At 46.5% G+C, this 13,432-nt stretch overlaps 1 protein-coding gene across 1 annotated transcript in view; it reads right to left on the bottom strand.

The window, feature by feature from the left end:
• Nucleotides 1-13,432, bottom strand: part of NRK (Nik related kinase) — a 74,036-nt gene that overhangs the window by 4,558 nt on the left and 56,046 nt on the right. The window contains exons 21-26 of the mRNA XM_070951778.1: nt 12,766-12,895; nt 10,437-10,595; nt 6,923-7,066; nt 4,895-5,029; nt 3,285-3,385; nt 1,804-1,953 (exon numbers count right to left, since the gene is read on the bottom strand). Coding sequence (XP_070807879.1) covers nt 1,804-1,953; nt 3,285-3,385; nt 4,895-5,029; nt 6,923-7,066; nt 10,437-10,595; nt 12,766-12,895 — 819 coding nt within the window. The remainder of the gene's footprint in view (nt 1-1,803; nt 1,954-3,284; nt 3,386-4,894; nt 5,030-6,922; nt 7,067-10,436; nt 10,596-12,765; nt 12,896-13,432) is intronic.

Raw genomic sequence — 13,432 nt, 5'->3', positions numbered from 1 at the left:
CGAAAGCAAGAAGGCAAGAGAGAGAGAGAGAGAGAGAGAGAGAGAGAGACAGAGACAGAGACAGAGACAGAGACAGAGACAGAGACAGAGAGACAGAGAGAGACAGAGAGAGAGAGGGAGAGAGGTTCAGAGTCAACGTGTTCAGTCCGTTGGCTTTCAAAGATGCCGGCTTCCAAATGGAGAATTTCGGAAGAGAATTATTCACGTCTCCAATCCTGACAGCTACAGCTCAGGAGGAGGACAGTAATCGTTCTTCAATTTCTACCCTCTTGAGGGAAGGTGTATTTTTAGTGTGTTCCATCTTAGTGGTGACAAGCGAGCCAAAATCGGAGCCACAGATGTCTCCTAGGGGAGACCCCCTATTGAGGGCAACCAACAGGGAAAGATTGCTCCTCGCGCAGATAATTGAATTGGGAGTTTGCTGCCGAAACCAATCTTTTCTTCAGAAACATTATCCCTTTTCATTGGCTGGTTTACTTTTTATTCAGGACATCCGATGACCTCTTTAATCTTCACACAATGTCCTAAAACCGACTTATTTTGCGTGGGCCTAAGGGAAGGATTCAAAACGAACCTGGAACTATGCAGTATAAGTAAGTCCTCGGACTTACAAACACAATTGAGCCCAATGGTTCTGTTTCCAAAGACGTCATTTAAAATCAACCCGTCTCAACCTGATGCCCTGCAGATGGGTTGACGTCCCAGCAAAAGCCAAGAAACCCTGGAGAATTCTGGGAATTGAAGCCCACACATCAAGAGGATACATGAGCGGGGAAAATTATCCTACATAATAGCAATAGCAATAGCGCTTAGGCTTATATACCACTTTACAGTGCTTTCCATCCCTCTCTAAGCGGTTTACAGAGTCAGCATATTGTCCCCAACAATCTGGGTCCTCGGAAGGATGGAAAGCTGAGTTAACTTTGAGTCGGTCAGGATCGAACTCCTGGCAGTGGGTAGATTTAGTCTGCAATACTGCATTCTAACCACTGGGAAGGAAAGAAGGAAGGAAGGAAGGAAGGAAGGAAGGAAGGAAGGAAGGAAGGAAGGAAGGAAGGAGGGAGGGAGGGAGGGAAGGAAGGAAGGAAGGAAGGAAGGAAGGAAGGAAGGAAGGAGAAAAGGAAAAGCAATAGCACTTAGACTTATATACTGCTTCACAGTGCTTTTACAGCCCTCTCTAAGCAGTTTACGGAGTCAGCCTCTTGCCCCCAACAATCTGGGTCCTCATTTACCCACCTCGGAATGGATGGAAGGCTGAGTCAACCTTGAGCCAATCAGGATCGAACTGCTGGCAGTGGGCAGAGTTAGCCTGCAATACTGCATTCTAATCACTGTGCCACCAGGAAGGAGAATGACAGAGGGACTGAGGGAGGATGGATGGATGGAAGGAGGAAAGGAAGGAAGCAATAGCGATAGCACTTAGACTTATATACTGCTTCACAGTGCTTCACAGCCCTCTCTAAGCGGTTTACAGAGTCAGCCTCTTGCCCCCAACAATCTGGGTCCTCATTTTACCCACCTCGGAAGGATGGAAGGCTGAGTCAATCTTGAGCCTGGTGAGATTCGAACTGCCAAATTGCAGTCAGTCGGCAGTCAGCAGAAGTAGCCTGCAGTACTGCACTCTAACCACTGCGCCACCGTGGCTCATCATCATCATCATCATCATCATCATCATCATCATCAATCAATCAAGCTGGATAGTTAAAAATGCTACACCAACATCTAGTAGAGTCTATATCTAAACTCTCATGGTCTGGAAAGTTCACGCAGATCGTTAAAAATGTCTCCAAAGGAGATACTTACATGTGTCGGCAAATATAGGTCATACACCGAGCCGGAGTCCACATCAATGGCATGAAATCCTACAGCTGACCCATAGATAACTTTCAGCCGCTGCCCGTTCTCCACAGTCAAATCAACCAAAAGTGGTTTTTGAGGAAGTGAGGTGAAAGACTGCAGAAAGACAGATCAACACATTTGGCTTTATTAGCGGGATCCCGATGACCTGCAGTTATGAACTTGGGTCTGAGCAGATTCCCACGACATCAATGTCCAACTGAGGGACTCAAATGTGCAAGATGATGGGCGTGGCATTGCACGTGGGGTATTGATGCCCATACAAAAGGGGTGGGGGCCACGGACGGTGACCCCGCAGCTGCCACCTTACTGATCTTGACACCACTCCAAGTGACTCAAACTCCCTGCCTACTCATGTTCCAACTTTCTTATGAAGTAGACACAATGAAAACAGAGACAGAGTTGACATACTGGTAGGTAGAAAGGCAGATACAGGCTGAAAAAGTCAGGCACAAAGGATCAGGACAACACAAAAGATTTATTCAAACCTACACACAAGAATCTACCCAATTATGTTATCTAATTCTGGGTTTTATTTAATTGATCAAACTAAGTAATAATTTTAATTAGCAATTTTATGATGTTTGTGTGTCTATATTTTTCTTGACTGTACACTGCCTTGAGTCCTACGGGAGAAAGGCGGTATAGAAATATAATAAATAAATAAATAAATAAATAAATAAATAAATAAATAAATAAATAAATTAACGGTCAGCATTAAATTGGTGCCAGATAAAGGTCAGTGGAGCAGGGACTCGGTGGCTCAGTGGCCAAGATGCTGAGCTTGTTGATTAAAAGGTCGGCAGTTCAGCGGTTCGAATCCCCAGTGCCGCGTAACGGGGTGAGTTCCCGTGACTTGTCCCAGCTTCTGCCAACCTAGCAGTTCGAAAGCACGTAAAAAATGCAAGTAGAAAAATAGGGACTGCCTTTGGTAACAGCGTTCCGTGCGCCTTTGGCGTTGAGTCATGCCGGCCACATGACAACGGAGACATCTCCGGACAGCGCTGGCTCTTCGGCTTTGAAACGGAGATGAGCACCGCCCCCTAGAGTTGGAAACGACTAGCACATATGTGCGAGGGGAATCTTCAATTTTACCTTAAGGGTCAATGGAATTCAAGGGAGGCTAGATCCGGAACATTTGCGGCAAAGTCAGGATTCTAAGCTGATGACACATTTAACTCCGCCTCCCCCAGCTCTACATGAAAAGCAAATCAGTTAAGAGTTTGGATAAACCTAAGCATGGATTTAAAACAGATTTACACCACTTCCCTATAACAACTGCCCTCCACCCTTCTACAAATCCGACAAAATGCAATCGGTTGAAAATCCTTTCACTTCGATTCCTTAGCCTCCTTCGCAAGCCAAATATTCCCAGGACCCTCAACAAAAAGGCACTAATTGGATTGATTTTAAGTTCTGCCGTTTACCTTAAAAGCCATAAATTTGTGATATGGCTTGGGAGCCCAGGCGTAGACTTCCACCGAATTCTTCACGGCAATCACCAGGAACTTGATCCTCTCGTATTTCACTGGAAGGCAATCATTTCTTTTTTAATTGGCTGGGCATAAAGATTGAGAGAGAATTCCAAATCACTGTTTAAACAGCCAGAGCATGTAGCCGAATGTAACAGGATTTTGATCTACGATGCCGTAGAGAGTTGAGGGTCACGCAAAGACCTTGGTCGGTTTATCCCAGGATTCCAGCTCCTGGATCTACTACCATTCCTGATTTGCATATTCATTCAGGAATAATTCAAAGCTAAAACGAACGGAAAGTAATCAAGCCCCAGCGGAATCATTATGTAATGACTTATGTTAAAAACAGAGCATCAACGATAATATAAATCTCGGTAAGATATTATCTCAATAGCCCCCTTCTCATTCTACAGATTGTGTGCAAATAACTTGTCTCAGCACACTGCATATAGTCGTAAGATATATTCCGGGATCCTGCGTTGAACAAACAAGGGTTGCATTAACCTCCAAATCTAGATTGTGCCAATAAATAAACAGATTGGTTTCTGTCATATATTTCTGTCGTGAAATTGCTTCTGTGTAATTTTTTTTTTTTTTTTGCCGCATCTCACGTGCCCATAATAGTCTAATCCAGGGGTATTAAAATCAAGGCCTGGGGCCCAGATTTGGCCTGTGGGGTGTTTAGATCTTGCTCACGGGGCCACCCTGGAAACAGTTAGGGACTAGCCCACGGTGCCTCTACCAGAGAAAACGGAACTCGGGAGGGCCGCGTGCAGCCTTCCCAATCTCCGTTTTCACTGGCAGAGGATTGCAGGAGGCCGTCGCAGCTGAAAACGGAGCTTGAGAGCCTGTTTTCGCTGGCAGAGCCCTCGGGCTACCACCTGCGCCCCGGACATGAGTGACATCGAACTAGCCACTCCCCACAGTCCCCCCCCAAGGTCAAACAAGCCTGATGTGGCCCTCAACGAAATTGAGTTTGACACTCTTGGTCTAATCCATCTAAGGGCCATCAGACTGGTCAGCAGTGTTCAACCTGAACTTCATGAATCTGATCTTCAAGGGTCTTCCAACTGGATGCCCACCAGATGTGCTGGATTTCAGCCTCCCATAATCTCCAGGGGATGCTGTCTGAAGATGATGGGAGTTGGTTCAACCCATCTTTAGAGGCATGAAAAATGGGAAGATGGAGTTACGGAACCTAGAGCAGCTTTGGAGATAGATAGATAGATAGATAGATGGATGGATGGATAACAGAGAGATAGACAGATAGACAGAGATACAGAGAGAGAGAGAGAGAGAGGGAGGGGAGGGAGAGAGATGGATGGATGGATAACAGATAGATAGTTAGATAGATAGATAGATAGATAGATAGATAGATAGATAGATAGATAGATAACAGAGAGATAGATAAATAGACAAGATAGACAGATAGAGATACAGAGAGATAGATGGATAGATATAGATGCATATCTACCTACCTACCTACCTAGAATGACCCTCACTTTGCCTGACTCTTATTTTAACAGTGTTCGGTGCCCTTCCAGGGAAAGGAAGACCCTCACCAACTTTGTAGTGTACACAGCCTTCTAGGTCGCCCACCGAGACCCAGCCTTGTCGTTTCTCCACGTCGGGATCGTTCCGCAAGATCTTGTTTCGTAGCCAAGACAGATAATACACCCGTAGCTTATTCTTTTTGCCTGCACGGATTGGAACAGAAGCAGAAAAAAAAAGAGGAGCATATTAAACGTACTTCTGCAGACAATTACATCACTGTCATGGTTGGGCTAAGCTGGACCTTAGAATCATAGGGCTGGGAGGGACCTTGGAGGTCTTCTAGTCCTACCCTCTGCTCAAGGCAGGAGTCCTTATACCATCCTGGACAAATGGCTATTCAATCTTTTCTTGAAAACCTCCAATGATGGAGCATCCATACCTGTTCTGTTGATTAATCATTCTCCCTGTCAGGAAATTCCTCCTTATTTCCAGGCGGTATCCCCCTCTGATGAGCCTCCATCAGCGGTGGGATTCAACCGGTTCGCAGCACGACGGACAAACCGGCTGTTAAATTGCTGGCTGGCCTAGCCCCTCCCCTCCCCTCCCTTTCCAGAAGTCCCCACGCGCCCCGTTTTGGTTCCCAGGTAAGTGCAGGGAGTCCTACTAGGCCCAAAACGGGACACGGGGAGGTGCGGCATGGCCCCCCACGGCCTATTTTTGCTCCTAGGAGGCTGCAGGGATGCCTACTAGGCCCAAAGCAGGACACAGGGGGTGCGGTGCAGCCCCCCCCCAGCCTGTTTTTTTTCTCCCAGGGGCTATAGGGAGTCCTACTAGGTCCAAAACGGGGCACAGGATGGTGCAGCGCGGCCTCTGCGGCCCGTTTTTGCTCCCAGGGGAGTGCAGGAGGCTGAGTGCTGCCTGTCACAACCCCTGGCCACACCCACCATGGCCACACCCACCAGCCAGTTATTAGGGCAGAGAACCTTGTTAAATGATTTTAATAAGGCTTCCATCCATTGCTTCAGCTGCTCTGGAGAATAAATCGATCCCTTCTTCCCTTGTGACAGCCCTTCAAGTATTGGAAGATGCTATCAGATCTCCCTTAAACCTTCTTTTTGTTAGGATAAACATACCTACCGTGTTTCTCCGAAAATAAGACCCCGTCTTAAATTTTTTTTGAACCCCGAAATAAGCACTTGGCCTTATTTTCGGGGAGGTCTTGTTATTTTGGGGTGCATGGAGGAAACCAGAGGAAATGACAGGGACCGGCTGTGGATGCATTTAAATATTTTCAGGGAGGGCTTATTTTCAGCGGAGGACTTATTTTAGTGCATGCGCTCAAAAGCCCAATTGGGTTTATTATCAGGGGATGTCTTATTTTCGGGGAAACAGGGTACTTCCCTTAACCATTCATTGTATGGTGTAGTCTTCAGATCCCTGATCATCAAATTCAAATCTTTATTGTCAGCGCACAACATATGTACAGTGAGATATTGGTTGAGCTCCCTCAGTGCACCCCTCCTCTCCAACACAATACAACTCACAGTGAAGACAGAAAATCCCTAACCAATAAATCATATCAACAAAACACCCAGTCCTATTGCACCGGTGTGAACATGTTGCAAATTGCACCGGCTGTGCAGTCCATCACACTACGTAGTGATGATGTTATTTCTCATTCAGAAGTCTGACAGCCCAAGGATAAAAACTCTTCTTCAGCCTGTTTGTGCGGCTGGCTATACTTCTATATCTCCTTTCCGATGGTAGGAGGGTAAAGAAGTGACGACCAGGGTGAGAGTCGTCCCTGAGATTTTTCCTCACTCTTCTAAGGCAGCGATCCCTAGAGATCTCATCTAGTTGTATCAAGGAACAACTCACAATGTTTTGTGCTGGGCTCACCACCCTCTGTAGTCTTTTTCTATCCGCGGCTGTCAGACCGGCATGCCATACCGTGATGCAATAAGTGAGGACTTATCATCTTGATAAAGTTTGGCAAGGGCTGACATTTTATAATCCACTTTATAGTCTAATCCTCCCCCTCTCTCATTACTTGATTTTGAATGTTAGGCCAGAAGTTTTTAGACAAGCAAACAAACCTGAGATGGTAATTAGCACGTTCAGTCCTTCCAACACGTCCATCTGTTGAAAGCGCCTCCTGCTAATCAAGGAGTAAACGCGACCTTGTCCACTGCGGTCCAGAAGCCACAATCCGTTTTCGGATCCAACCAGTAAATTCACCCCTGTTGACGTGCAAAGAAGAGAGCATGGGCTTACAAAACGGAATTTTGGAATAGCTGGGTCTGCTCACTGTAAGGAAATCCTGGTTTTGTTTCAATCATGGTTTGGGTCAAAGCAAATACCCTGGAAAAATCCAAGAACAGAGCAGGGGTGAAATCCAGCAGGTTCTGACAGGTTCTGGAGAGCCAATAGTGGAAATTTTGAGTTCTTCAAAGAACCGGTAGCGGAAATTTTGAGTAGTTCAGAGAACTGGCAAATGCTACCTCTGGCTGGCCTCCGAGTGGGGTGGGAATGGAGATTTTGCAATATCCTTCCCCCAGGAGTGGGGAGGGAATGGGGATTTTGCAATATCCTTTCCCTGGAGTGGGGTGGGAATGGAGATTTTGCAATATCCTTCCCCCAGGAGTGGGGAGGGAATGGGGATTTTGTAGTATCCTTCCCCTGGAGTGGGGTGGGAATGGAGATTTTGCAATATCTTTCCCCCAGGAGTGGGGAGGGAATGGGGATTTTGCAGTATCCTTCCCCTGCCATGCCCACCAAGCCACGCCCACAGAACCGGTAGTTAAAAAAAAAAATTGGATTTCACCACTGGAACAGAGTGTATCCCCCAGCAAATTTTTGGACCAAAGAAAATGTGGATGGGTCTATTTATTTATTTATTAGAACTTGTCAAACAAAAACACAGGGACTGATGGCTCAGCAGACTGATAGCATTGTGATTAACACCAGCTGTCTGCAATTACTGTAAGTTCGAATCTCACCAGGCTCAAAGTTGACTCAGCCTTCCATCCTTTCTAAGGTAGGTAAATTGAGGACCCAGTTTGTGGGGGCAATAAGCTGACTTTGTATAAATATACAAAAGGATGAAGGCAATTGCTTAATGCATTGTAAGCCGCCCTGAGTCTCCGGAGAAGGGCGGCATATAAATCAAATTTTAAAAAAAAGAAAAAAAAAGAGCAAGAATAAAACAATAAAAATACAGTGATGGGGACGATAGGCCCGTCAGTGCACTTATGCACGCCCCCTCTACTAACCACTTAAGTGTGGTGTAAGATCCACGGAAGCCAATTTGTGACTGATTGCACATGAGTTGCAGATGAACAGAGTTGGAAGGGAATTTAGAGGTCTTCTAGTCCAACCCCCTGCTCTGGCAGGAAACCCTACACCATTTTAGACAAATGGTTGTTCCAACATCTTCTTAAAAACCTCCACTGTTGGAGCATTCTCAACTTCTGGAGGCCAGCTGTTCCACTGATTCAAACAGACATCTGAAGGAGATGAATTTTCCATTAGGTCCTGGGCCCTGTTGATACGGTTGATAAGGAAAGTTGTGATGGAAAGAATGAAAAAAAAAAAGGGGGGAAGAATTGTGTATCGTGGGGCAGGGTAGGGAGGCCATGGAAGCGCCAAGCAAGAGTCTGATAAGAAGATAGCGTTCTCCACCTCAGCACACATATCATTACCAGCTTTGCTATGCTGCTCTGTTCTTAATTTAAAAACTTGGCCTCTTCCAAACATACATCAAACGAAACCCAGAGAGCTGTAAACTGTAAATTTACATTTCCTGGGGTAATTTTTTTCCTGGCGTTTTCATTCATTTATTTTGTTTCTCATTTAAGACTTAAGTCAAAGCAGAAAGGCATGGGGAAAATATTGTGCCGGCTTTCTGAAGCCTGTCGCTTGATGTCGGAAAGATGAAAAATGAACGCCGGTGGAGAACCACAAGAATGTATGCTGAAACGACTGAGAGTGGAGTCCTGCTTTTGGTATATTGAACTTTGAGGTAGGAACCCATGGTAACCATCAGCTGATGCCCTCAGTACATTCCAGAACTGAGGGAAGTAGATGCATCTCAATGGACACCTTGGGAGAAGATGCCAGACCTCCTTCACCAGTCCCAATGCCTCCACCAGCTGGAGAGAGGACTAGGTTTGTTGTGGTCTGTCGGGCTCTCCAGCTGCCGAACCAGAGAAGGAGGCAGCGTGGGTCAGCATTGTAGGAAGTTAGCACCCACCCCTTTCCTGGAAGAGTGAAATATTTTAGGAAATATGAAAAAGGCAGAATATTATATTTCCCTGGATGAGAAATGGAGAAGCATATTTTACAGACAAAGCAGCTCCCACCTTCCTGCCCCCCACCCTTTGTTAATGGGCCCTTAAGGCCTGAGCCAGTCTATTCTACATAACAAAGATCTGCCTCCTTCAGGCAGAGCTATAGTAGGAATTGCCAAAGATCCAACAAAGATAGGATTAGCCCTCTACACAATAGCAGCAGAAACTCACCACATGTGACCTGGGAAGCACATGTGACCATCAGCCAGCAAGGCTAGCTAAGACCCCCAACCCCTGGGAGTCTGACAACCAATCAGGATACTCTTTTGGGGCCCCAAGAAATGCAGAGCCAGAGAGAGCATAAAAACCCGAGGATTTGCTGTATCTGCCCCCTTTTCTGTTCAGGAACTCAAGCCATGTGATCCTGTCCACCATTAAACCATCTTTCCAAGCAGTCTCCATGTTTCCAGTGTCTTTTTCCCCACTTGGAGCAGAACCTAGAAGGAGATTTCTTCCAACAGCATCAAGGCAACCTGAGAGCTCTGAGGGGGGAGAGGGAATGGAGCTGTCAGAGAGAGAGAGAGAGAGAGACAGAGGTGGAGCCTGGGCCATCCGGCAGCCCTCAGATGGAGAGTCAACAGCCCCCAGGTCTGGAGGTGGCTGATGAGGAAGTGGAGGAACAGCTGGGTCCAGTGCCTGATGCATAGAAGGCAGAGGAAAGGAGAGCAGTGGAAATCTATGGGCCAGTCCTCGGGATGGAAGAGCCACTCCTGCTAGCAAAACCCCACCCTAGCTCTGGGGATCAAAGGCAGGGGGCGGAGATGAATAGATGTGGCAGACAACTATTCATCTTCCGGCTGGACAGACTTGTTAGTCTGCTGTGAGAAAGAGAGAGAGAGAGACTCTATAGAGCAACATCTTGTTGAGGTTCCAGAAAGATGTAATAAAGATATAAATAAATGAATCATTTTCCTAGTGCAATATCTTCCCCCTCTGTTCTTTGTGCCCAAGAATGGTTCCTTGACTGAACATCCATCTCTTCTATCACCCTAGCATTCAATGACTGTATCCAGATACTATACTAAGCCATGGCTTAGCCATAGTTTGTTAAGTAGAGCCTAATGCCTGGATCCATCCACAATCAAACCACAGATAACTCAACGGGCTAAGGCCAAACCAAACCAGGTTGAGCAGACATGGGGCGAACATGGAGCCCATTTGAGCTCTGCGTTCAAAAGTGTGTGTCCTACATCAGCTGAAAGGGGCAAAGAACTGGCTCTGTTGGCTGCCCTCCTTCTCGGCTTCAAACCACGTTACTCACCCCACAGCGCAGAACACAAGATCTCGGAATTGAACTTCTTTTTATATTTGCGGATTTCAGGGCTGTCACTCTGCGGCCGGATATTCGTAGGGTTGACGTTGACTACAGAACCTTTTCTTGTATTTTGCCGGCTGGGAGGATCCATTTTCACATTGGACGCTGGGAGGAAAAGCAGAGGAGAAGTGATGAGCATAACCGATGGGCCTGAGCATCTGAAGGTCCATGGCATCCATATTCGACCTTCTAATAAGAGTGGGATGGGTTACGATGAGGGTTGTTACACATGGTGGAATGGAAGAGAGACAGACATGAACAATCAAGAGATAGAACATGAATCTGTTGACAACTATCTCCGAAAGGACACCTGAGTTCAGGTGGCAAGAAATCCAGGAAGAAGCATTTCAAATAATTTATTTATTTATTTATTTATTTATTTATTTATTTATTTATTTATTTATTTATTTATTTATTTATTTATTTATTTATTGTTTCGATTTATATGCCGCCCTTCTCCAGAGACTCAGGGCGGCTTACAATGCATTAAGCAATAGCCTTCATACTTTTGTATATACCTGCTTAGTAGGGATTTCGGGCCCCCCCCCAAGCGGTGTTCTTTTTATATACAAAGTCAGCTTATTGCCCCCACAATCCGGCTCCTCATTTTACCTACCTCGAAAGGATGGAAGGCTGAGTCAACCTTGAGCCTGGTGAGATTTGAACTTGCAGTAATTGCAGGCAGCTGGTGCTACTTAACAGCGCTTTAGTCTGCTGTGCCACCGAGGCTCTAATTTACCGTGTTTTCCTGAAAATAAGACCCTGTCTTATATTTTTTTGAACCCCGAAATAAGCGCTTGGCCTTATTTTTGGGGAAGTCTTATTATTTTGGGATGCATGGAGCAAGATGCGGCTCCTCTTGCCGTCTTACCTGATTTCCAGCTCTGCGTTTAAATATTTTTGGGGAGGGCTTTATTTATTTATTTATTTATTTGTCATATTTCTATGCCGTCCACTCTCCGAGGACTCTGGGCGGCTTACACCAAAGACGGTATACTAAATAGCATATTGCCCCCTAACAATCTGGGTCCTCATTTTACCCACCTCGGAAGGATGGAAGGCTGAGTCAACCTTGAGCCGGTGAGATTTGATCCACTGATCTGCTGAACTAGCAGTCAGCTGAAGTAGCTGCAGTACTGCACTCTAACCACTGCGCCACCTCGGCTCATATTTGAGGGGAGGGTTATTTTAGTGCATGCTCTCAAAAGCCCGATTGGGCTTATTATCAGGGGAGGTCTTATTTTCGGGGAATCAGGGTAAAAAGACTGTGATTATTTGTAGCTCAGGGTTGAGCTGTGGGATCCTTGGTGCTTTCTGAGTTTGGTTGTTTCCTTGCAGATATTTCATGACTCAATGAGTGCTAGACGGAAGTGGGATTTGCTCCTTGTTTAAACCAGGACACATTCTATCCAGCAGCCAACACCCAGATAAGCAGGGATTAATCCCAGACAAACAATCAAACAGAAAACAATACCCTAATTTAGGAACTACCACGGAGAAAAACAGCTGGGTAGGGAAGGACAGCGTATGAAAGCAAACCCCACTCCCTTCTGGCACTGATGATGCTAGCTAATTTGGCAATGAAACGTCTGTAACAAAACAAATAAGCTCAGAGAGCACCAAGAACCCCACAATTCTTATTACAGTTTCCAAGTTCTGCATTTACTCCGGAATAGCTCTGGCCCTACTGATATTGGAGCAGTTCTTGCTTCTTGGTCCTGCCTACCCTACATTGATGGTCTGTTCAACCAATTCTGAAGATTCCAGGGACTGCCTTGAAATTCTCTGCATAGAAACCATACATTCTACCACCGAGCTTTGACCTCATCCCGGGTGTCAGGAAATTATCGTTCCACCCAGTGGTGGAATTCCAATTTTTTTACTACCGGTTCTCTGGGCGTGGCTTGGTGGGCATGGCAGGGGAAGGATACTCCAAAGTCTCCATTCCCACCCCACTCCCGGGGAAGGATACTGCAAAATCCCCATTCCCTCCTCACTCCTGGGGGGAAGGATATTGTAAAATCTCCATTCCCACCCCACCCCAGGGGAAGGATACTGCAAAATCCCCATTCCCTCCCCACTCCTGGGGGAAGGATATTGCAAAATCTCCATTCCCTCCCCACTCTGGGGCCAGCCAGAGGTGGTATTTGCCGGTTCTCCGAACTACTCAAAATTTCCGCTACCGGTTCTCCAGAACCTGTCAGAACCTGCTGAATTTCACCCCTGGTTCCACCCACTTGGTAAAAGAGGCAAGGATGACCTTGTCTATACTCACGGGCACCACAGTTTGGTCCACTCAGACTGGAAGGAGGCGAGATTTGGAGAAGTCTAGGATCAATGAAGGATGTAAAAGACGATGTAGAAGAAGAACTGTTTTTGGAAGGGGTACCGTCAGGGTTCAGTGCCTGGTGTAAAAATAAGAATCAAAAATAAATTAAGGATATACCTCTGATTGTTTGCTGCAAGGTTCCAAGAGCTGCAGCTGATGGGCTGGATATGACGAAGTAATAAGTCAACCTTGTGAGATCTCTCACATACTTTGTGTTTGATTCCTTGGGGTTGCAGCCCTGAAATGGAACTGCTGTTTTTGCTGGTAGAAGGGAGTTCTACCCTTCTGGAGTAGGGCAGTGATTAACTGGAGTCAATCAGGGGTGGGCTGCTGGGGGTTCGCAGGGGTTCGGGAGAACCTCTAGCTAAGATTCTGTGCAGTTCAGAGAACCCTAAATCCCACTTCTGGCTGGCCCCGCCCCTCCCAGGAGTCCCCACACGGCCCGTTTTGGGTGCAGGTAAGTGTAGGCCGCACACGGAGGCTTGGGGAGGGTGAAAAACGGGCCTACTGGAACTTCAGGAAGGCCAGAAACGGGCCGAGTTCTGGCCTCCAGAGGGCCTCCGGAGCCTGGGGAGCCTGTTTTTGCCCTCCCGGAGGTTCGAGGAAAGCCTCC

The sequence above is a fragment of the Pituophis catenifer genome, unplaced genomic scaffold, assembly GCF_029215685.1.
Source record: "Pituophis catenifer annectens isolate HBS135680 unplaced genomic scaffold, rPitCat1.0.hap2 SCAF_11, whole genome shotgun sequence".
In the NCBI taxonomy this organism is placed as follows: Eukaryota; Metazoa; Chordata; class Lepidosauria; order Squamata; family Colubridae; genus Pituophis; species Pituophis catenifer.
This window is presented reverse-complemented; position numbering and strand designations above follow the sequence as displayed.